The following is a 24,877-nucleotide window of genomic DNA, read 5'->3' on the forward strand; positions in this document are numbered from 1 at the left end:
GGGACACACTTCCCTCACGGTCTCCTAGTGCTTTGTTTCCAGCTCTATCAGCAAAAGGCCTTTTATCCTTTCCTCAGCTTTGATCTAGGCCTCTTGAATCTCTCAACTTGCCCTTCTTTCCTAATCAAGCAGCAGCATATATTAACCTGACTGTCCCACTTGGCAGAATTACTTGCTAGTGTACAGTAAGAAAATCTGGCAAGGCAGCTAAAAATATAAAAGTACAATGCTACAAAGGAAGGCTGCATTCTCCAGGAGGACATTCAGCATAAAAGTAAAAGAACTATTGTGCTTCATATTTGATAACTCCAGATCAGTACTCAAAATATGTCAACACTGCCAGGAAGTAGTTAATTATTATATTATTATGGTTATTACTAGAAAAGTCATTAGTTATTATTTTGTATTTCTAAACTGACATGACTGATACCAGATTTATTTGAGTTCTATTAAAAAAAATTACTAAGCTACCTTTAAAAAATTATTAAATTATTAAATATTACATTTTTTTGTTATTTGACCTTGTTTATAGACTACTCTTTTTTGTTGAAAGCTCCTTTAGCTTTCATTGCATGAAACTGCTCTCTCTAGCTTTTTTTGGTCCCCTCACAGTCTCTTTCAATGGCTTCTCTTCTTTCACAAGTCCTGTATATTTTACTGTTTTCTGCTTGTATCTTATGTCTTCTTGTTCTACATGAAAAAATATCTCCATTCTCATCGCTTCAGTTTAGATAGAAAACATCTCCAGTTTCCCATCTCTCCTGAGTTCCAGATTCATATTTTCACTTTCTTTTTAAATACCAACATGCTATGCCACAAAAGCATATTGAACTCAATATCAGATGTCTTACCTCTTCCTATCCCATCCCAAAACTTGTTATTCTTTCCTCAATTAATCCAACATTCATCGAATTTCCTTGGTTGCAGATTTCATGACTTGTTGATTTTTCCCATATATCGTCAATAAACAAATTCAATTAACTACTCTATCCCATAAGTCCATCTTTCAATTCCCATTATCTCTGACTTAAATCCAGGATTTATCATAGGTCTTTGAGACAAATTACTCTGTGTTTGCATATGTATATACACCTCTCTTTTAACTGTAATACTATCCATCCCTAGTTAAGACAATTTTTATACTTTTACACCAACATTAAAAACGTTACTCTTTTTTTCTGAATTTTATTTGAGAGGAATTTTATTCAACCAATCATATAGCATTATTCTTTTGGCTTACACTTTAAAACTTAAAATTCTTTAGTGATTTTGTAACATAAAGTGCTTTTATTTAAACATGCCACTTTAACAAAAATATTTGGACCATAAATACACTCAACTCAATATTTATATTGACTATGTTCAAGATAATATAGTAACCACTGTAGGGATCAAAATGTTTAATAAAAATGGACTTAACAGAGACTTTATCTTCAAAGACTTTACAGTCTACTAGGGGAGATAAGACATGAAACTAAGTAGTTATAATACATGCTGGAATAGGATAATTATTATAAAAGATGTTCAGGGGAAAAAATCTTTCAGAATTATATTGAGGGAGAGTTTGCTTTCACTGAAAGAACCAAAGCTAACTTCATGAAGGACTCGCTATCTGAGAAAGGGCTTCGAAGATATAAACTTTTAAATATTTCTTCTTTTCGTACACTTTTTTGAACCTCACCTATGTTCAAGACACTGCACTAAGTGCTATGGATACAGAAATGAACAGAAGACAGACTTTGACTTCAAATTATTCTCAGTCTAGTGAGGAAGAAAAAGAAAATCAATGATCATAAGCAAGTCAAAAGGAGTTATATTGAAGATTTTCTTTAAAAATTATAAAACTATAAGGAAAATGACAAAGACGAAGGAGAAAAACTAACTCCTCTTTAAAGGGAATGTCTCTAGGGAAATGTGTTACTTGAGCTAAGCTTAGAGTGTCAAGTAGCTTAGGTCAAAATGGGCATAGGTCTGGGGAAGAAAGAAGTATTACACACAGAGGAATCAAGGCTAGGGGATGGAAAAGTATAAAGTGTGAACTCTGGTGATAATTCAGAAGAGCTGAAGAAAAGACGTGCAAAATGTGGATAGAAAATGACATCTGGGTTAGGTTATGGAAAGGTTACAATTCAAATTGAGAACTAAAGACTTTTTTTAGGTATAACAATAAATTATTATAACTAATAGTGCTAATTTACAGATAATTCTACACATGGATTAATTTTTACCAGATAGACCAGAAAAATCACTTAACTGCATTGCTGATTGAAAATGTGTTGTTGGCATCAAGTAATCCAATCATGGGATATCCTTTAGACTTTTTACATGAAACTTCTACTACTGACTACATTAAGCTTAGAGTAACTTCTCTGGTTCTCTAGTCATTTCTCTTTAGTTTAATTTTGTGAGTAACAGTCATCTTATTTTTTAATTCAACTTATTTTTGTTTTTTAATGACCTACTATTCATTATTCAAATGAATTATTACAGGAAATGGAAACAGAAACTATGGCTACTCCCAAACATTCCAGGATCCAGTATTCCTCCATTAGGAGTAATCGTCATTTTCAGCCACTACTAATGAATTAAGTTGAGCTTTACCTTTTCAGTTGGAGCTTTTATAACACAAACTATAACCTACTCCTAACTAACCTATGTTGGCAAAAAGGTTCCAAAGTGTGGGTTTAAGTCTCTAATTCAACCTTTATATATTTGGTCACATGAAAACAAAATAAATGACAAAGTTTGGAAGAAATATATCAATTGGAGAAAAGAATAAATCAAAAATCCAAATATCGCTCCATTAAGAAAATTTTTCTTTTTTTTTAATTTATATTTGTTATCTTTAAGCCTACATGCTCTTCTTTAAAGAGACCACATCAAACTACCCTCCACTGACTATGAAAGCCCCCACATCTCCAACTTGGTTATTACATCATCATTCCAGAGGCAAGAAAAAAATATTTAAGCCTATCATCGCTTACCGAGAATAGGTTTTATTATATATTTGATTAGAATATTTCAAATAACTAGCTGAGAATAAATTTCAAGAAAAAATAAATGTGATATTCCAGCAGACCTGGGTGGGGGTAGCCCAGTGAGAGTCTTCTAGCACCAAAAAGCAGCATGAGCATACTGGATGCTTGAAAGAGTTATGAATACAGCATAACTCTTTCAGTGAAAGCTGCAGAAATAAAGATGAGGTGCAACCAAAAATAAGATACCTACTCTACATTTTTGCACAGGTCCTAGTAGCAACCAAAGGCCAACTCACCAATAAAAATGGTCTTCTAACTACTTTAGGATGCTTGCAAATGCCTGGTCTCATAGATCGTAAACATGGCATCTTAGTACTGACTTGTGCTCATTGTCAAGGAGAGCTCTGCATCTACCATTTCTCCAAAGCCAGCTTCTGCATTCTTGACATTCTACCTACAACCTGTCAAAGTCATCTTATAATTTCTTTATAAAAAATAGCCAATCAATGGCAAACTCTTCCTATTTTTTCCTTTCAAATGCCCTCCTTATCTTTCTTACCTTGCCATTTCCTTCCTACCATCACAGACATGGGTCTTCTCCTACTGTACCAAAGCTCTTCACCATAAAGGAACCATACAATATTGCTTCTAAGTTTTAGGATGGGATTTTCCCCACATTTCACTGATGTCAACCCCATCCTGAAGCCTTACAGGACCACAGTAGATATTTCCCTTAAGACACATAGGAGAATTATTTTACTTCAAACTCAGTACATAGTGTATTCTTTTATTACTCTTTTACTAGTTTAAAAACAATGTACCTACATTAAAAATCCAATTGGTATCTTCTCACTGAATGTTTCTCATATTTGCAATGTGCTTCTTGACGCACCAAGCTTGCTAAGCATTCTCTCCTAAGAAACTGCCATTATCAATTGTTCAAAAAGAAGAGGTACTATTCCCCGAAATTCACTCCAGCTAAATGTTTTACATTTTCTCTTCAATTCACAGTATAACTGTATACTCCTTTTTGTCTTATGGATTTATTATCTATATTTACACTGATTATTTATGAGCTTAAGATTTTGGTTTTTTAATAGTTTTCTTTAAGAGATATTTTTATGCCTTGAACAGAAAGACCTTTGCAGACAGCCTAGAACAAGGGGTATATAAACAATATCTTCTTTCTTGTAACAAGAAGAAAGACCTACCTGCCCATGCTTTTGCTGAGGAGCAATCCCATGAGGCATTTCAGGATGCGATGGGGCCTGAAGGTTGGCCCCCCGGGTTTTTGGACGCACCACATCAGAGACCAGACTAGAGGTGATTGCTAGAGACTTGGGCCGAGTAGCTGTAGTGCCCATTCCACTTGGGGGGCTTTGTTCACCTTTTCTGTTTATAGCTTCATCTTCTCCTTCAGAGTCCACAATAAAGACATATTCAGCTTTGAAGAGGTCACTTTGCTGCATTCCTTGAGGTTTGTTTGCTTTAAATCCCCTTCCTTGTGAAATCTTTTCTCTGATCCCTGAAGGATAAGTCGATATCTCTTGGTCTCTTTCCGGTTGGCTCCCAGCATTCACAGTCAAGTACTCATTGAAGTTAGACTGCAATAAGTGTAGAGACATAAAAGCATTGACATTGGTTTGACAAATCCTTCTTTTTGGCATGTATACTTAAAACCTGAACCTGCTTATAATCTCTAAAAACAAGAGTTTTTAAAAACATATTTAAAACTTAGGTTGGCTTAGGAGAGATTGAGTTGAAATTAATGATTTACTTTTACTAGCCCACCTGTTTGTCTTGGTCAAAACTAAAACAATATAGGGCTCAGAAGCGATATCAACAAACAAAACTGCTTTCAAATAAACCATGATATGATTTTTTAAAAGAAGGAGAATACAACGTTTTCCATGAAGACATTTATGAAACAAATGGGGATCTGGTCAAGGGTTTTGTTAATGATCAAGAAAATGTGTATATCGTGTATAAAACAGGGGAGAAAGGAAATTTCATTGAAAGGTTCTAAAATAATATAAATATGTCTGAGAGAAAAAAATAAAATTGGTATAAAATGCACTGATATTCAGATACAACATTTAAGCTAATTGGGAAGAACTTATAAATAGGACACCAAAAAAAGATAGATATTTTTAGTATGAAGTATTTTTTAATATTATTTCATTTTGGATTTGTAATTCTAAATCATTTCCTATCCAACTTTCTACGAATATACAGAAGATTTACAAGACCAGGAGGAAGATAGATTTATCATGCTACTGAACACTTTTTTCTAAAACAATAGAAGCTATGTATGCTAAGATTGTTTTTAAAAGACGCAATGTACCAGAAAGAGAAGAGAGCAAGAAACTGAAAACCCATTTGAAGAAATAATGAAAAACTTCTCTAATCTGGTAATGGAAATAGACATACAAGCACAGGAGGTCAGAGAGTACCAAACAAGATGAAACAAAAGAGGCCCACACTAAGACACATCATTAAAATGCCAAAGGTCTAAGACAAAAAGAAAATCTTAAAAGCTACTTACAAGGGAACTTACATAAGACTGTCGGCTGATTTCTCAACAGAAAGTACAAATTGCCAGTTATAAATATAGTCACAGAGATGTAAAGTACAGTATAGGGAATATAGTCAATAATACTATAATAACTATGTATGGTGTCATATGGGTGCTAGACTTATGAGGGTGATCACCTCATTAGTTATATAAATGTCTAATCAACATGTTGTACACCAGAAACTAATAAAATATTGTATGTCAACTATAATTGAAATTTTAAAAAATATATTAAAGAATACAAATAAAATTATTTCCAAATAGAAAAGTTAAAGAAGACACTTATTAAACTAAAAGAAATTAAATTTCAATTTCAATTTTGATCATCAATTTAATGTATGCCAATACGTATTACGTGTAGTATGTGTGAAGATAGAAGTAAAATCATTGATTAGATGATTAAGAGGTTGACTTTATAAAACTATTCCACACTTTTCAGATGATGATGTAGTCAAGATAAAACACAAATTCCCTCTGATTGGAATTTCTCTGACAATGGTCATTTCACATATTAAATTACAATCCTATATAGTAATAAAAGCCCAAATCGAAAGGAAATTTAAATTTAAAAAAGAAGAATTCAAAAGCAGATAGCTTATTATGGAAAGTAATGGAATAACTAAAAAACTGGCAAAAATTCAAGTAGCATTTGAAAACATTATTAATGATCTAAATTAACTCCCTCCTCCACAGTCCATCATTCTTAATTCCTTTACTCTGATGTATTTTTACAGCATTTACCACTAACCAAGATTTTATTATATACTTTTCACTTTTTTCATTGTCTGCATTTCTAATCACAAATAATTTACATGTGTTTACTTTATTCACACAGAATCTACATCACTAAGCACATAGCATGTATTCTGTAACCATATAATGAGCAATTGTCTTATTATAATATTGAACTGTTTTTAGGTATAATATTGTTTTATTATAATACTGAACTGTTTTTAGAAAGTAGAAAAAACAATCTTTACTCTTTTAAAGACATAGCTACATATGTATCATTGCAATCAGCAGATGAATATCATCATCTTAGGAAGCTTTGGACATACACAACCAAATTTGGTTCATACATCACAGTCTCACATACTCAGGACACCTAATAAAAAAGCCTCTATAAATATATGCAGTTGAGTACTATTAGGGAGAAACTTCTCAAAAGTGCCTTATGTAGTATTCAGGATGACTCTGAAATAATTAGGCCCCTATAGTCCTTAAAATAAGAGTATTGAAAGTCCCAGAATCACAGATATATTACTATTTACTAAATGAGATGTTTTTATACAGACAAAGTAAATTAGATTATTTTATCCCCTTCCTGTTGACTCAAGAATACCACAAAGTTCATTCAGTTACATTTTATTTATAATAAGACTATTAAAATACATCTTAAAGATTTTTTTTTTTTTACCCACGATGTCATTATTTTAACACAAGCAATCTAAAGTTTTTGTTCTTGTGTTTTAATTTAATTTTCTGTATTGGTTTCATTTTGGATAGGTATAATCAGGCTATAAATACAGTTTTATAACCTATTTTATCACTTAATAGAAGGTTAACATTTTCCGTGGAATTACATAATTGCTATAATTAAAACTTGCTCAAGGTGATTTATTATTCTATTCTTAACTTTTCTCTGATTGTTAGACATTAGGCTGTTTTTATTTTTCTCTGATTATTTTCTTGCATAATTATTTTTCTTCTTTTGTGCTATTTCCTTGGGATACTTTTCCAAGAGTGAAATTATTGAAAGGTTATAAACAGTTTTACGATTGTGGATAAGGGCGTTCCACCAAAATTGTAAAAATTCACAAAACTAGCAGCAAAATATGAGCATGCAAATATTTTCACAATTGTGCCAACATTGGATGTTACATTTTTTTAATGTTGCTAGTTTATTACATGAGAAATAGTAACACCACACTCTTTTATCTTGTATTTTCTTTCAAAATAAATTTAAACTTTTTTTTAAATTTTGTTTTTGTTATTTTAAGATACTTTTGAAAGAAGAGGAGGTGCCAGAGGCAAAATGTGTCATGTGAATAGTAAACAATAAGATGTCAACTCAAAAAGATTGAAAATAATGAGAATAATGTATTAGTGAGTACCTGGGATTGGTAACCTTTAAATTTCTATTACATAATTATATTTTTAGTCGACCATAGATCTCACAGTCACCTCACTTTAAGCAGAAAAAAATAAACATTCATACCAGTTTTCAAGTAATGATTATGGATAATTTAATGTTAATTGCTTGATATAAAAAAGTAAAAATAATCCTACCCTATTTACAGTTTCTGGATTCTTATCACTTGGTTCCTCAGGAATTTTAACAAGAAATTTAGAGGTGTCAGCCAACTGACAGTGGGTTGGTAGTCTTCTGACAGTGGGGACAAATGTGAAGATCAGAGGTTTGGCTTCAGAATCACCAGAAGAGACCTATGAGACATGTAATAAATTAGACTTTCAGTCTTGTCAAAGGTTTAACTTGACTTTATTCTCTATATACCATGAATAAAAATCATTTAGTTTGATAAATTCCCTATTGTCCTGTGACTGTATGAATGGCTGCCAAAGAAAACAGCTATAAAAATAGTCTTAGTAGATCAGATTCTTTTTTTATGACACCATTTGTCAGAAAAAGCATTCAATCCCAGGAAGATCTTGTTATAGGAAATGACAATAAAATAGCAGGTTGGCAAGCTGATCTGCTGGAATATTACAGGGCATCTCTACCTTAGTGAGTTCGTCACAAACAGCATCTGGTCTGTTTCAAAAGAAACTTTTATCCATTTAACTCTGGATTAACAACTTCAATTTGACTCATAATCACTAAGCATACAAGAAACTTCCAACATTTATCATTAACAAGAATGCTAAATATGGATTTAAAATTAGAAGTACATTTTTCTGGCTATCAAAATGTGACTGTCTGCTCTAGAGGCTCTGCTTTCTCTTTCATTCATTCTTTATTTATTCAAAATCAGCAGCTAGGGATGCAAGAGTGAACAGGAAATAGTCAATATACCACTGACAAGTAGAAAAATGGTATGCATGGAATACTGAGGGAAAAGTAATGTGGTATATCTACCTACCCAACCTAAGAAACTCTGGGAAAGAAAAAAAAAAAAAACTCCTGAAATTTAAATCCCAGTGAAGAAGATAAAGATGTCCCAGGCTGAGAAAATCAGGTGAATGAAAGCATAGAAAGAAGCAGCAGGTGTGGGGATCAAGCTCACGTTTTGTCCTATTGACAGTAGAGAATCATTAAATAACTGTAGATTGGAAAATGGCAGTTATTAAAATCACATTAGAATTATGATAAATAATTCTGCTTTTAAAAGACACAAAGCTAGAGACATCAAAAACCCAAGAGCAATCAATTAAAAACTAAATGAAAAGGAGAAAGAGAAGATGGTGCTATAAATTTATCTTGAAAGAAGGTTGGGTCAATAGTAAGGAGAGAGGCTGAGAGTTAGAGAGGGAAGTAGAATCAAAGAGTTGCCTTTTGGTCTGTAATAGGATAGACTTAATCATGTCTGTAGACTGAGAGAAGATACCATAGAGAATGAAAGTGAAGCAACATCTTAGAGGAAGAAGGCAGAATAAGTTAAGAAAACAAAAGAAGAAACATGGCCTCCTTGGCATCCAGAGAAAATAAACTAAAATAAAGAAAAGAATATGGCGGAGTAGGGGAAGAGGGAAGGTGAGAGAAATCACTTGATATAATCAGTGTCTATGATAAATTCAGCCTCATCTAGTCAGAGTAACCCTGCCCCTCTGCTGCCTCCATGCCTCTGTCGCAAGAAATATGATTTGCACTGGCAATATAGCCTATTCTACTCTCCCTTCAAGCTGTACCACCTTTCTATGCCGTGGCAGCTCAGATCTTGTCTCTGTAAGAAATCCAGTCCTTAGTCATCTCTCAATGTACCACCTTTCCATGCTGTGGCAGCTCAGATCTTGTCTCTGTGAGAAATCCAGTCCTTAGTCATCTCTCAATCACTATATGCTATGCACACCCTCAGTGCATCTTGTACACTGCTCCAACTCTGAAAGCCTTTTCACTGTACGCTGGAATTTAGTGTCTGGAATTTAGTCGGCCATCACAAAATCCTCCATATTTTTAATCTCTTCTCTAAATATTCTAGCTCTAATTAAACTATGGTTCCCTCTGAAGGACACTTCCTTTCAAGAAGCTCTCTCAGTGGTAGCTGTTTCCTCTCATACTGGGCCAGGGAGTGAAATAGGTGCCCTCCTTGCTCCTTATTACTGCTTCCAGACTATTCTTACCTAAAAACTTTCAGGTTTGAACCTTATGTCATCAGTCTATACCACTCACTGCCTCTCTTTGTCATGGTCATTTGTCCACACCCAAATCAAACCCTTTTTTCTTTGAAGATTAAGTTCCTGGCTCAATATCCTTCCCCTTAATACTATGATTTTTATAATTCCCAACATTATATCCTATGAGTAATTTTGTCTTGCCTTGACCTCTACTCTTCCTTGCCTCTTACAGCCCTAGCCTAGAGCAATAGCCACAGACTCTTCGTAATTTCAGTTTTTTCATTCTCTGACCACTACTTCTTTTCTTTCCATACCACTCCTCTAGTTTCTCAACTCCAACATTTCTTGGATCTCATCAGAATGAAAATCTTCTGATACTTCTAACATTATATTTTCTCATGTTTCTTTTTCTTTTAACCAGCCTGTGTTTACCACATACTGTATTTGCCACAATTACTTCCATGCATTCACCTCAAATGTCATACCCTCTCCCACATCTTCATTCCCATTTGGGTAAATCACAGTCCTCACTAAATCTAACCCCCTACATACTCTGCTCCTGAATCACAGAGGTAAACATGGTTGGGGAAAATCACATGACCACGCTTACTGGTTTTGCTTCAAATTTATGACTCTGAGACTCAAGTGGGCCATTTGATGCTGCTCTATAATCACACTATGGTTCCATAGCCCATTCAGTCTTCCACTCACCTAGAAAACTCACTTCTTTTCCTCTTTCTTCAAACCACCAACATCATCTTCCCTAGTTTCGCTCTAAGCTGATGACTTTGTTTCTCACTTCACTGAGATAATTAAAGCAATCAGAAAAGAACTTCCAAGGTCCTCATTACCATATCTACTCACCCACCTACATCTTTGCCTTTTTATGTGGCCTTCAGTCCTGCCACCATGCTCCTACTAAAACAAACCTTCACATGAACACTTTACCTTATACTTATTTTTATTTATTCAACAAGGACTTATTAAATGCCTACTAAATGTGAGGCTCTACTGTAGGGGTAGGTGATATAACAGTGAACAAAAATCTCTACCCTAATGGAATTTATATTCTAGTGAAGGGAGTAGTAAAAAAAAAAAAAAAAAAAAACAGCTAGAAAGACTAAAAGGCTATTGCAATGATCCATGGGATAGAGAATGTTAGTTTGAACTTGGGTTGCTGCAGTAATAGTAATCAGAAGTGTTAAGATTTACACTATACTCTAAAGGAAAATCTTAGAATTTGCTGAAAAGTTAGATGTGGAATGTAAGAGATATGCAAGAGTCAAACAAGTATAAAATTTTTGACCTTTTTTTTAATTCACTGAATAATCTTTTTTTAATTCACTGAAATGGGGAAAACAGGTGAAGCTAGTTTGAGAATAAAAATTACATTTGATATGCCAAATATATATCCGAGTTGAAATGTATATAAGAGAGTCAAGTTTAGAAGAAAGTCTATGCTAGAGGTAAAATTATTAGGATTGTTAACCTATACGTGGTATTTAAAACTATGAGACTAGATGAGATCATTAAGGGAGTAAGCACAAATAGGAAAAAAAGAAGTCCAAGGCTGAACCCTCCAGACTCTACCATTAAGTGATCCAGCAGCAGAGAAAGAACTAGTAAAGGTGGCATGGATTTTAAAGAAAATAGAAAAGACTGGAATATTATTAACAACAATAGGAAAGAGGACTGACCGTAAACAAATAAAAGAACCGACAGACTATATTGAGAATCTAACCCAAACGTAAATCTATGAATTTGCAGTGAAGCAATTTGCTTAGATTTTTGATACTATCTCCAAGAATGCTCAACTGACTATCAAAGAAATGGAAAGTGTATTATGGCATTTACAAAACTGATGTTTGCAAGTGATTTTAGCAGAAGGATGTTGCGAGTATAAAGAAATTGAGAGTAGTGATGAGAGTAAAGCAAATGATCAACCATGGGTAGGTTCAGTTTAGATAGGCAAAGAAAGGAACCTCAAATTCAAGGGACTAGAAGTCTCTGGCTCAAAAACAGATTTGACAGTATGGTAAGTGTCTGGGAGAATGGCTTGGGGTCATAGTATGGTTGTGAGAGTTTAATGTCTACAAATACTATAATTTGAGATGATTATAAAGTCCAGACTTTAGCCTTGAGACTGCATATCTGAGATGAAAAAGCAGGAAGAACACTGAGATTGTGAAGGTCAAGGAATTATGAGACAAGAATGTTAATAGCTTTGCCCTTATGAAAATGAAAGCAAGATTGGGCTGAAGAGAATGATATAGCATGATGGCTCAGTGTAAGACTGGGGTCAGGGGATTCCTGGAACAGGCTACCTGGGACATTATGTTGTTAATTGAATACTTTTTTTGTGATCATGAAATCAAAGAGAACTGGATTTCCTTTAGGAGATTTTACCCAACTTATAGGCTTAATGAACTAACCCTGAACCATTTATTATAGGGTATATCTTTCCGATATAACTAAAAAACTAAAAGATCTGTGAAACAATGTATGTTCTTTAGGAGGTATAAAATACACAAACCCTTCTAAACCAATTTTTAAAATATTTTTTTCTGCCTTGGAAGATATTTGTCATTATCCTCTGATTGTAGTCATGTCACAATTCCTAGGTTTCAGCTTATCATCAGAATATAATAAATCAATACTTTCCTTCATAGGAAGGAACATTAGATTCTTTGTGAGATTTGGGAATCCCACTAGTCTTATCAGCAATATATAATACAACATACTTCCTGGATGGATTATTTTCTAGGAAAGTTTCTTTACCTGACTAATGTCATTAATATCATGATGGATGGAGAGTGGTTTTAGCAAGGGAATCACTGAAGGTAGTTCAGATAATTCATCATGGACTTTCATTTGGGTAGAAATAAAGATAGTCTTTTAGGAGTCAAAGAAGAAGTGACATTGTGACTTTGTCCCCAGGTTCCATAGGTCTGCCCTCATCCTCCATGTGGATGACTATAGGTCTGTCTTAGGTTCCATCCAAATTAAATTTAAATAATAATGTATCAAAGGCTTCAGTATAAGCATTCCATTGTTATGAAATCTAGATAACCATTATTAACAGTAAGTGGCTTTGCCTTCTAAAGTATTTAAAATGATAAAAAATTTACTTCTCCAAAAGTCTTGCAAAATTTATATAATTCAATGCTACTCAAATTTCTATAAAGTACAAATAGATCTCCGCTAGTGTAAATGAAAACATGCTTCGATGAATAAGGTGTGCCTTTATAACAATGCCCTCAAAGGAATGTCTAAACATAAACACATGTTGACAGTAAAAGCCACTGAGAAGTGAAATTATTTTCTTCTACTTTATTATTATATTTTCCTATAGAAACATCCATATCCTACATAAAATTTCTTCACCAGCATAGAACAATTTTTTATTTTAGTTGAACCAATATGCGTTATTCAAGAATAACATAAAAATAGAAAGTCTAATAGAACTAAAGACTCATTCAACTTCCTAGGTTATTATTGAGAACAAGATCAGAGATAAATTCCTGTCCACAGACATATCTTCAGAAGAGCAACCACAAAAAGAGCAATGGTTTGGTACTCGCTTTTAAGCTGGGAGTACAATGTTCACATGGGGCTCTTTCTGCACAGAATTTTTTGTACAGAATTTTGGTTAGAAAAGGATTTGAAATTACATCGGCTACACTATGCAACATTTAGATGAAGAGCCACGCATTAGCCAGTAGACTGCTGAATCCCTTCTTCAGGAAAGAAAAAAAAAATGCTATTTATTGCATACTGTGACCAAGTTCCATTGGAGCCTAGAAATTAATCGCTATGGTGATGAAAAATCATTTTCCACACAAAGCAGAAACAGATGCATGTTAATTGAATGCCAATTAACACCTTCAGTCGTCAATGCTGTTTAAAATCATATCTTAGTTTCTATCCTTGGGAAACTATTTTAATAATAGAAATTAGAGTTGAAAGGATTAAAATCTTTTCCTAAATAAGGTTTCAAGCACTCGAAATCTCTGAAACTGTCACCTTCTCACCAGGCAGCCAAATAATAATTTAAGAAATTGTCTTCCCCACGCCACACAGGCTAACAGCTCCATTGCTCAGTTTCAGGCTGTGATGCCTTCCTTTCTTCTAATTCCCTTAAATTTCTCCTTCCAATGTTGACACCCACACTCACAGATGGCCACTAGCTTGCTGTTGAGAAGAGACATTACAGGATGTCTCAGCATTAACACTATGCCAAGGGCAGTCCTGAGCATATTCTTCGGTCGCCCAGTAAGCAGTTCTGCCTTTACAATAACTATAGATAACATTTCATTTGAATACACAGTCAAATTTATCTACACCCAGGCAGCTCTCCCTCAAGCCCTCTTGCAGCAAACGCCACAGTGCACAGCCTTTAAAAGTTCTTGAAAGCATTAAGGAAAGACTTCCTTTTACCTGGGGTGTGGTCTGAATGCTCCCTGTTAAGATGCACGAGCTCATTTGGAAGTAAGTTCTCCGCAGTCACTCAGAAAAAAGCCCCTATTCTGGGAGCAATTGATTCATCACATAAGGGAGTGAGCAAACCAATGATGAGGTGGGAAGGGAGCCTCTCACTGAAACAACACACACTCACTCAGATAAAAAAGAATTCTAAAAAGAGGGAAAGTGCAATCCTCCCTGAATTGAAGAATTTCGTTGGCTCCAAAGAGTAGTTTCATGTTTAGACAATTTTTAGATTTGCAACTTCTTAAGAGATTATATTGACTGCTGAAATGGAGCCAGCAAAAGTGAAAGAAAAAAAAAAGCCACCTATTATGTTTGCCCTGTTTTCATGCATGTATTCTAATTACATATTCTTCAAAAAGAAAAGAGAAGCCAGATTGTGCAGCAACAAGAAGCTGATTGAAGGGCCCGAGAATATGCCAATCTCAGTGATCAGTTGGTTACACTGAGAACATTTAGAGGTACAAATATATGCAAACACTGTGTCTAAATAAAGAACTAGAAAGCACACAGTGATCATTTCAAAAAATCAATAACTTTAATTATAGGTCCTTGGCATATAAATAGCAAGCAACGATATAGGAGCATCTGCAATAACTGAAGTTTTGCTATTAACTAAGTCAGCTATAAATTAAAGCTTGAAATCAAACATTTGTCAAAACAAAATTCCATTCCAAGGTTCCTAGAAGACAGTGAGTGTCCTGAATGCAGACAAACCTCAAAACTTCACACATGAAATTGATTGGAGTCTTCGGCTTTCAGTATTTCTATTTTCTAAGTATTGATTTTTTCTCTCCAAATCTGCAATATCTATATTTGTACTTTGGCAATGAAAGATGTTGTGTCCCAAGAGCTGGTTATAAACAAAAGGGTATAGGAAAGAATGAAGGTTTTATTTCAAGGACCTAGATTATGGCTCTTAACATTTTCAGTGTTATCGAAAGCCTAAATTCATGGAAATATTACAAGTAAAATAAGTGTCAAGTAATTTTGTTAGCGCATTGGAAAAAAATACTCCAAATAACACAGTACTTTTTGACCTATAATATGATTTAAAATTTTAATTATAAGTACTGTTACATCACTAAACAAATTATGTGGTCTATTCTATGCTATATGACTATATTCTATATACTCAAAAGAGAATAAAATATCCTCCAGCTCTCAAAGAGCTTACAGTCCATTGAGAATATAGAACAGGTATACAAATAACAGGGATACAAAGCAAAACAAAGAGAAAGAAAGAAAAAAGAAAAGAATACATCCCGTACCGCAATTCTCAAACTTTGCACATAAACTTCCCAGAGATCCTGTTAAAATGCAGTTTCTGATTGAGGACATCTGAAATGAGCCTCAGATTCTGCATTGCCAATAAGCTCCTATTTGATAACTTTCTGTTGGTCCGTGACACTTTGAGTAGTAACGACTTAGAGGAATTTTTAGAGCACGGTGAGATCGTAGCCACCTGGTATATGTGGCATTTGGGCTGCATTTAGAAGGATGGGGAAATAGGGAGCTATAAAGGTGGGAAAGAATAGCATTTATTTCAAGCAGAGAGAAAAGCTTGAGTGAAGGCACCTATCAGAATTGCAGTAAGCAGCAAGTATAGTCATAAAGAATGGAACCCTAAAGCAAGATTGTACACTGGCTGTGGGACCTAGGGGAAGTTACTGAACCTCCCGAAGACTCCGTTCCATCACCTGTGAAGTGTAGACAAGAACAGTACTTATTTAAAGGGTTCTTCTGAGGATAACAATTAAAATTCAGCATGTAAAACCTTAATCCTGTGCCAGCAAATGCTTAACATATGTTACCCCTGTTAGTACTGTTATTATCCAATTTAATAAACAACATAAATGAGAATAAAGGAAAATAAGACTAGAAAAGCAGGTTAAGCCTTGAATTGAGATGTTTTAATTTTATTCATTGGGAAACAGGAATGAAGAATATATATAAATTCTATTATATATATTAACATTTATTTTATATACCTAATTACCATGATATGTATATGTAAATTCAAACATCAAAGGATAACATTAATAAATCCTAGTGACCACACATCTCAAGTTCTAGTGTGTGGCTTCCCAATGGGAAGTAACATTCTGGTTCTTTGTCAATTACTCACCAGTTTATTCTAATGGATTTAAACAACCGTGAAGTTCTTGTCCTATAGCTCATTCTGTCCTTCCTCCAATCTCTTCTTCCTCTCATTCCCTCCCCGAACATAAAGCAAAGTTATACATGTTGGCACAATCAAATTTGGAAGAGGAAATACTTCAGCCCCTAACTTTTGCACTACTTAAATTCTTCCTTGAATCATTTACAACATGAAAACCAAATAAATTAATCCATATTGTTGTTTTATTCTGAGTCTAATTAGAAACTTTTTACTAATCAATTTCTTTCCCTTGTTTTATTAATTAATAATTGTTGGTGTTATAGACTATTACATTGATAGAAGTCACAATTTTTATTTTAAAAAACACATAATAGTCATGCATTATAACAGTATGCATCAGCCATCTGGTTAGTAACTACGTATAGCTTCAAAGAGCACATGTATTTAGGACAATTTCTATAGAAACCATCCTCATTTGAATAGAAAGTAATGGTACCTGGTCAAAAAAAAACAACAACAAAAAACAAACAAACAAACAAACAAACCAGCCTCCAGTCTTGGATGAGAACAAGCAAATCAATTACTTAGGATGGGAGTAAAGAGAGGAAGAAAGAGTCAATCTTGTAATTAAAACCATTTTTCCTATGAATAAGAAGGTTTCCTACAGTCTGCCCAAGACCCAGAAGCATTATATAAATACAAACTTTTAATGATCTCTGTTCCACAAAGGAACACAAACTGCTCTATTGAATAATCTTTTTCCAAAAGAGAATTGTTTGTCAACATTTGCAACAGACAAAAACAATCTAAAATTCTCTTCAAAATCCCGCATTACTGATGGCTGAAGTACAGCATCCTTCGCCCTTCTTACTACACAGATATTACTGCAATACCTTTCAGTCAAAAGACTCTTAGGATATTGTTTTTCAAATAAATAATATAGAACAAATAGTCTCCTCTCCTGATATGAGAAACAAATTTGAGAAAATAATAGATTAGTCCACAAAAGTTTTCCAAGAAACAAATGATTAAACAGATCCAGTTGTCAAGACTATTCAGATGTCCATTTCTCTGTTCTTTATGCCTTGTGTTTGGTAAAAGAAGGTACAAGAAATCCCATTTATTTTTCTTCATAAATACCTGTTGAGTGTCAGGAACTATTCTAAGCTCTGGGAGACATCAAGAAAAGAAGACTTGGACCCTATTCTCAACATGGTTGATAGTCCCATGAATGAGATACCTTCACAAGTTACACTGGTGGTGAGTGAAGTAGAGGAGAGTGCAAGGTGATATGCTGACTATAGGATGCATGGAGAAATGGTCTCAGGCAAATCCCAGGGAGATTTCACTCTTAGCTTCTGTGCTCTTAGTTCCTGTTTCTAGTGACCAACATTGGGACACTTATTCTGTTTTAGCTCTGAGTGGTGTTATTCCTCTGAAGATGAGAGTTTGGATCCCTGTCTCCAGGGTAAAGGTGATTCCAGGGATCACAATGAGGGCTATCCCAATTCACAGACTCAAAACTGAGTATATACTATTTAAAGTGAATTCTGACATCTCATCAAAAATGCATGAGATTCCATCACAGTCTAAGTTTGGCCTCATCTGTATAGGACACATGTATTGGTCTCATCTAGATTGCTTCTATGTCATTTCTTCATGCAATACCCTTCAACAGCTTCCCTTGTCATCTAGAAGATAAGTCAAAATCCTTATGCTAGCCAACAGCCCAACATGATCTTGTCCCTACTACTCTCCTCTCCTGAGCTCTAGCCTCTGTGATTTTTATGCTTTCCTAGAGAATGCTAATCCCACTCTCTGGAATGCTTTTCCCAAGCTTATTATTTTTCCTTCACTTCTCCAGATTTCTGCTCAAATATTACTTAAACTGTAAAGTAAACTACCGTACCTGAAATTGCAACTCCAATCCTAACCCCTTGCCAGCACTCTCTACCCCCTCGGCTCATGTTATTTTTCTTCAGAGCATTTATCACCTCTATTGCTTGTTTACTACCTGATTTTGTTATTGGATTTTAAACTCCTTGGGGGCAAAGATTATTTTTTTTGATCACTGCTATTATCCCAGCAGCTAGAACAGTATGTGGCACATATAAGCACTCAATAAATATTCGTACTTCTTGACTGACAGTGATTTCTTTTTTGTGGGCATTTCTTACACTTCTTTTCTTCTAATGGAAAAAAGTAATAATTTTGGTAAACTTTGAACTGACTGTTCAGAAGAAAACAGAATCAGCCCGATCTCCTCAAGTTTCTCAGTTTCACTGGAGTGGTTACTGCTGGGGATCACAAGTCCTTGCTAAGAACCAAGGGTATAGGGATTGATATGCATTGTTATTTAAAATAACAGGAGGAGTAATAGCATGCTATTTTCTGTTTCAGATATATTTATATATGAAGAATGCCCTCAAAAAGCCTTCATTATATTCTACAGATAAGTATTTTATCTGCATTACTCAATTTCAACAATGATAAAAACTGTATTCAAAAAGTGTTATAAAATGGATCAAACATAAAAGGGTTTAATTGATTATTTTAGAAAGCCCGAAGCTCTTTACATTCAAGCTCTGCTCACTAGGGCAAGTCATAAACCTCCCTCATACAGGGTAGATTGTCATAAAAAAGATTGATAACCAATGTTTTGTCATTGGAGTCACATCTTGACATTCAGAAGCAATTGCATTTTAAATGAACTTTCTCATACTTGGGTAACAACGAATAGGCTAAATATAAGTGTATATCAAAAAATGTCTACTGCTTACTATACATATTCTATATTTTATTTTAATTCATCACTTAATTCATAGCCTATAGACAGACATGACTCTTAGCAGAATAAATGAAAGAACTGAAGGCAGATGTCAGAAAGTCAGTTTTTGTCAGTTTTCTCTTAAGCTACCTAACTTTGATTAGAAGAATAAAACAGAAAGCAATGTAAAAGTAGAACTAGTTGTGTGTGCAATAAAGTAGAAGGAACATGGCCTTTAGGTCAGAGAATATTGGTGTGGTATCACCATCCCGCCCCCCGCCACCTATTAGCTATGTGACCCAAGGAAGATTCTTGATCTCTCTGAGCAACATTCATTTATAATCATAGAATTTATCAAACAAACTGGGACACTCTTGAACATGAGAGGGAGCGGGGGCACTATTAGTAATTTTACTTTAGGACGATAGGCATAAAATGGAACTGTTGTGGACAAATCAAGACATAATCAGCCTATTTGCAATTTTAAGATAATATCTCAATACCATTGTGAGGTTAAAATGGCATGATATAATATTCTATATAGGAAGTTTAACAATACAGGTGTTCAATAATAGTTACAACTCCTTTCTCAGAAATAGAAATTGGCTATTGGTTAGGGGTGGGGATGATATGAGGGGCTTATCGTGTTATCTTTTAAAACACGGAGCAACGTGAATGACTGACATGCTACATACTCTGCTTCAGATGCTCTGCAACAACCCTCTCCTTTCCAAGTTCTAAGAAACTCGGAGATTCCATGTGAATCATTTTAATTACATCACGAGAGTAACATAATTTCTGACACACAAAGTACTTTATAAAATCACTACCTGAAGACTCCTTCCCTGACTCCATGAGTTAGATACAACCTCCTGTTGTGCACTCTCTTAGCACCTTGTCCTTCACAACATTTGTTGCTATTAAAATTCTATCATTATGTAGTGAATTCTTTAGGCTCCCCTGTTGGAATATAAACACCAGAACAATAGGAAATTTCTACTGTGTACTCTGCTGCACCCCCAGCACCTAGTATAGTGCCTATCACATGGTAGGGGGTCAATAAATATTCATTAAATAGATGAAAGATTGTGCACTTTCATGATACTTATATGGAAGACACAGAGAGAGCAAAAGAGATTTCTGTCTTCAAGAAACATGATGTCAGAGTCCATCAAGTAATAAGAGTGATTTAATCACTGTATAATTTTGTTACTTTGAAGATAGAGCACATATAAAAATAACAAACCACACTGAATGCCAAAGCTGTGAATGTTTTAGGAGTGTATGGAAGGCATCAGAATGAAAAGGATGTGTGAGGGGTCGGGGTCCATGAAGAAAAATAGGAAAAGCATCTCATATTTAGATCACTCCTCCCACTCTTAGCAGCCATGGTCTGTCACTCTGATTACCTCAAACACCTCACTCACTCTTTTCAAGATTTTATCCTACATATAATATGTACAAATACCATTTAATGAGTTGTAAATGATGCTGCTCTTGACAATTACCAGTACAAAAATTATGATGTCCATTAAACAAGAAAAATGAGACTCGGAGAAATTAAATTACTTGCTTAATGAGCATATGATGCAATTGGATTTGAACTCAGGTCTGCCTGGCTAGAACACAGGTTAATGTTGACTCTTATTTGCTGACTGCCAGCCTTACTTTAGAAATACTCATTTGTAGAAAAGTGATAAGAAAAGTGATAAGAGTACATTACAATGCAATAGACAGCAAGAATTTTGTTCTTAGCATGGCTCCTCTCCAGGAGAATTGGGCTCTGATGAACATTTTTCCCAAGCCATCAGTATTTATTCTCACAATGTGACTACATACTCTGACTTTTCTACCTTTCATACCTGATATTCTCTTACCGTGTCTATGTTAGTTCTAGCTATAAAAGCAATGTATGATTATTTTGCAATATAACTTTAAAACAGAAATGAGATATCACCAAAAAATTCAATTATATTGTCACTGGTATGAGTGCTAGAGCTACATAAATTTCAATATGGACAGTACAACACACAGAGAAAAATATTGTTGAATGACTAAATATGTTTATAAGTATTTAATTATGTTAAACAATACTTATCTTCAAAAACATCTGAAGTAATGTGTGAACTCTAACCTATGTTTTACATCAATTAATTCTACTAATGGAAACAAATTTGGAGTCATAATCACATTCAAATCATTAATCTACCTATAATTAACTGATGATACTATGTAAGTTTCTTAAATTCTATGAGCTTTGGTTTCTTCATCTATAAAATGGGCATAATAAAAGCATCTAAATCCCATAGGATGAATGTGAAAATTAAATGAGATGACATAAATACCCCTAGTGTATGGCCTGACACATAGTAGTCACGTAATAAATATTAATTTTCTCTTTCTCTTCGGGATAGATGAAATGTCTGAGGTTTAATGAAAATTCGTAATTGATACAAATATCAAAATACTACCATGTTTACTTGCACAGTTTCCTCCTTTTTCTCTCCTTTAATGTGTTCAAACCAAAGCAGAAAGGCAGATCTTAACTCTTGTCCATCATCATCTTAAAGATCTTCTACGAACACTGTGACAACTGCTAAAAACCAGACTCATCAGGAGTTAACCAAAAATCAAGTAGCAAGTTAATAGAGCTCATGTTTGTTCCATATTCTCCAAAATCAGTCACCACTTAGACTGAAGGATTTTCTTGAATGAACGTGCATATGTATTTGTAAAAGATTAATTGAGTGGGTAAAGAGTTGCAGGTGAAGCAAATTACATGGTGATAGTTGTTCCTTTTGATTTTAGATTTGACATTTAGTAATTTCTACCCAGTGAGAAACTAATTGATGGCTACATTTGCCAATGTATTCCCCCAGGATGGGAGGTGTCCTGGGACCAGTGTTGTCCTGCAGTCAGTCTTCCATGAAGATAGAAATTAATGATGCTTTTTTTTTTTTGGATCACTACTTCATCCCTAGTGCTTAATATTTAGGAGATACTAAATGTACATTTGTTGAATGAATTAATTGTGTATGTCTCCCCTAGAGAAAATAAGAGGTAAGATACAAAGGTGCTATGGGTTAAATGTAAAGAAACGGAAGATAAAACAAAAAGCTTTTCTCCCCAGGACTCACTTTAGTGGTAAGTCAGTAGGTGTGACTACAATTTAACCTTCCACTGGCACTTCTCTGACTAAATCACATTCGATGATAGAAAGTTTCCCATGTCAGAAATGGCTACTGTTTCAAAAGTGAGAGATATTAAGAAGCAATATAGAAGATAATATGAGAAAAACATTTTCATTTATTTTCTTACAGTGTGTGATGAAGTAACATGCAAGATATAAGAAGGAAATTTTTCAAGTTAATAAAATAGTCATTTAAAGGTATTTAGTACATCATGAAAGGAAAACTGGAATAGCAACTATCTTACCTGAAAAGAGCACTTTACCTATTTATCAAATTTTCCTAGAGATTAAAATAAAGAGACTATTAAACATTTACAACAAAAAGCGGCTCCCTCATTTCCATTAAAAAAAAAAAAAACTAGATTATCTAACTCATAGAGATTTTGTGATAATTAAATAAAATTATACATGGGACATTCCCAACATTATGCCTGCCATATGATAAGCTCTCAAACATGATTAGCTGTCGTAGCTGTATAATATAATACTTAGTTGACCAAATTAACTAGCAATCTAACATTAAGTACATGTTTAAAACCAATAAATGCCAGTTACATAATTATTTTTAAATTTCATAAAAATATTGTCACTTAATATATACTCCAAAATACTTTTCTTTAAAATTGGTGTTTTGATTTCTTTTTTTTGATCAACTTTATATTATTTTTGACTTTTTTTTATAACTCTGTATACAACAAAACTCTATTCCCACAATTTTGTTAATTGATAAGTCTACATGGAAAGACAAACTTATTCCATTCAAACGTGCCTCTTCTAATTACCAGTAAATTCTAAACAGAAGCACTTTTCTAGAGTCTTTGGTTTTGAATATCACCATACTATTTTATTCAGAAGTCTAACTATAGTATTTCTGGTAGAAATATTTTAAGAGTTACTTCTCAGTCTTTTGGAAGCATGTATTGACATTAATAAATCTGGTTACCTGGAAAGGGTTAGGGACGCTGAGCAGGCTGGCATCTGTAAGTCTTAGATTTCAATATGCTGCCCATATGGTATCGTGTCCAGCTATGTATATACATATATATATATTTTTTTTTTTCGAATCAACATGTGACTGTGTAGGAGATGGCTGAGCCTTCAAACTTTGTAAAAATAAGTTCTAGAGGTTCGAATGACATTCAGTTGAGCAGTCTGTAGGCATAAAGGAATTTGAGACACAAAAAAATCATTGTTCCAGTTCGTAGTTATTAAAATGTTTTGCTGTAAGGACAGAATGACCTCTTTCTTTCTGGAGACATTTGCTTAGGTCCATAATGTATCATTTCAATTCTCTTAATAAGTTTACTAGTAAAAACGCAATATATCTTCCCTTAGTATTTCAAATTTTTCTTAAATTATTCTTAAAATATTTTTCCCTTAAATTGACATAGGAAAAAAAAATAAAATGAATCCCTGTTCAAAATAGTGTTTTAGGAAAATAGGAATAATCACTAAGTACTTTTAACATTTCCTATGAAAACATACATGAGATTTTTATCTCAGAAAAATTAATCTGTGAACTATTACCAATTCATTACTTTCTAAAGAAAGCTTCGGCTTTTCTAGGCTGACCATGAGCTCAGCAGCCAGACTGCTGTGTTTGAACCCCAACTCTGCCACTTAAAAGCTGTGTGACTTTAGATAGATTACGAAACCTCTCACTGCCTCAATTTTCTTATCTGTAAACCAAGAATAATAAGATTCATAGGATTGTGGTTATATGAATTAGTACACATAAGCTCTGGGAACAGTACAGGGCTAGAGTAAGAATTAAAGAAATATTAACAGTTATTATCAGCTATTATTAACATAGGATGACCATATATATTTTAATAGTTCATCCATTGTTTCTGACCTTCCTCTATCCATTCCCACAGCCCACTTCCAACACTTTTTAAAATAATCATTGAATGACCTTTTAGCTGCTCATATAACTGACTCTTTTTCTGAACCTGAACCTCTCTGTTAATGATATCTGTTGGCTACTTTCCTCATTAAGAAAGTCCCCTTGTCTTCTCTGAACTCTCCCTGCCTTCGCTCTTCCCCATTAACTCCTCCTCTTGTCTCCTCCTCCTCTGAGAGAAACATCCCAGAGACTAGGCACATAGCATTTCCTCTTCCCTTGCCTGCATTCTCTCCTCCTTGATAGTTGTCCTCTGCTGTCATGGTTTCGACACTCCTGAGAGCTCGCTGGCTCTACCAGTACATCTCCACTTTTGCCCTCTCTCCCAAGTCCCAGCTTCTCCTCTCTGATTCTTCTTTCGATGGCTCTAATAAAAGCACCATAATACACTTAGATGAATTGGGGAGTTTGACAAATGTGGGTTTCAGCCTTGGCTCTACAGTTTACAAGGTACATGACCGTGATCAATTTTCTTAATTTCTCAAAATCTCCATTTCCTCATCTATAATAGATCATTTAGAAAACCTTAATTAAACAATACAACAGATGTAAAGTATTTGACTT

At 34.2% G+C, this 24,877-nt stretch overlaps 1 protein-coding gene across 1 annotated transcript in view; it reads right to left on the reverse strand.

Moving 5' to 3' along the window:
- Positions 1-24,576, reverse strand: part of MLIP (muscular LMNA interacting protein) — a 122,818-nt gene extending 98,242 nt beyond the window's left edge. Inside the window, exons 1-3 of the mRNA XM_039853081.1 lie at positions 24,397-24,576; positions 7,843-7,998; positions 4,190-4,582 (exon numbers count right to left, since the gene is read on the reverse strand). Of these exons, the coding sequence (XP_039709015.1) occupies positions 4,190-4,582; positions 7,843-7,998; positions 24,397-24,576 (729 nt within the window). The remainder of the gene's footprint in view (positions 1-4,189; positions 4,583-7,842; positions 7,999-24,396) is intronic.
- Between the last annotated feature and the right edge of the window lie 301 nt (positions 24,577-24,877).

The sequence above is a fragment of the Pteropus medius genome, unplaced genomic scaffold (assembly GCF_902729225.1).
Source record: "Pteropus medius unplaced genomic scaffold, Ma_sr-lr_union100, whole genome shotgun sequence".
Classification (NCBI taxonomy): Eukaryota; Metazoa; Chordata; class Mammalia; order Chiroptera; family Pteropodidae; genus Pteropus; species Pteropus medius.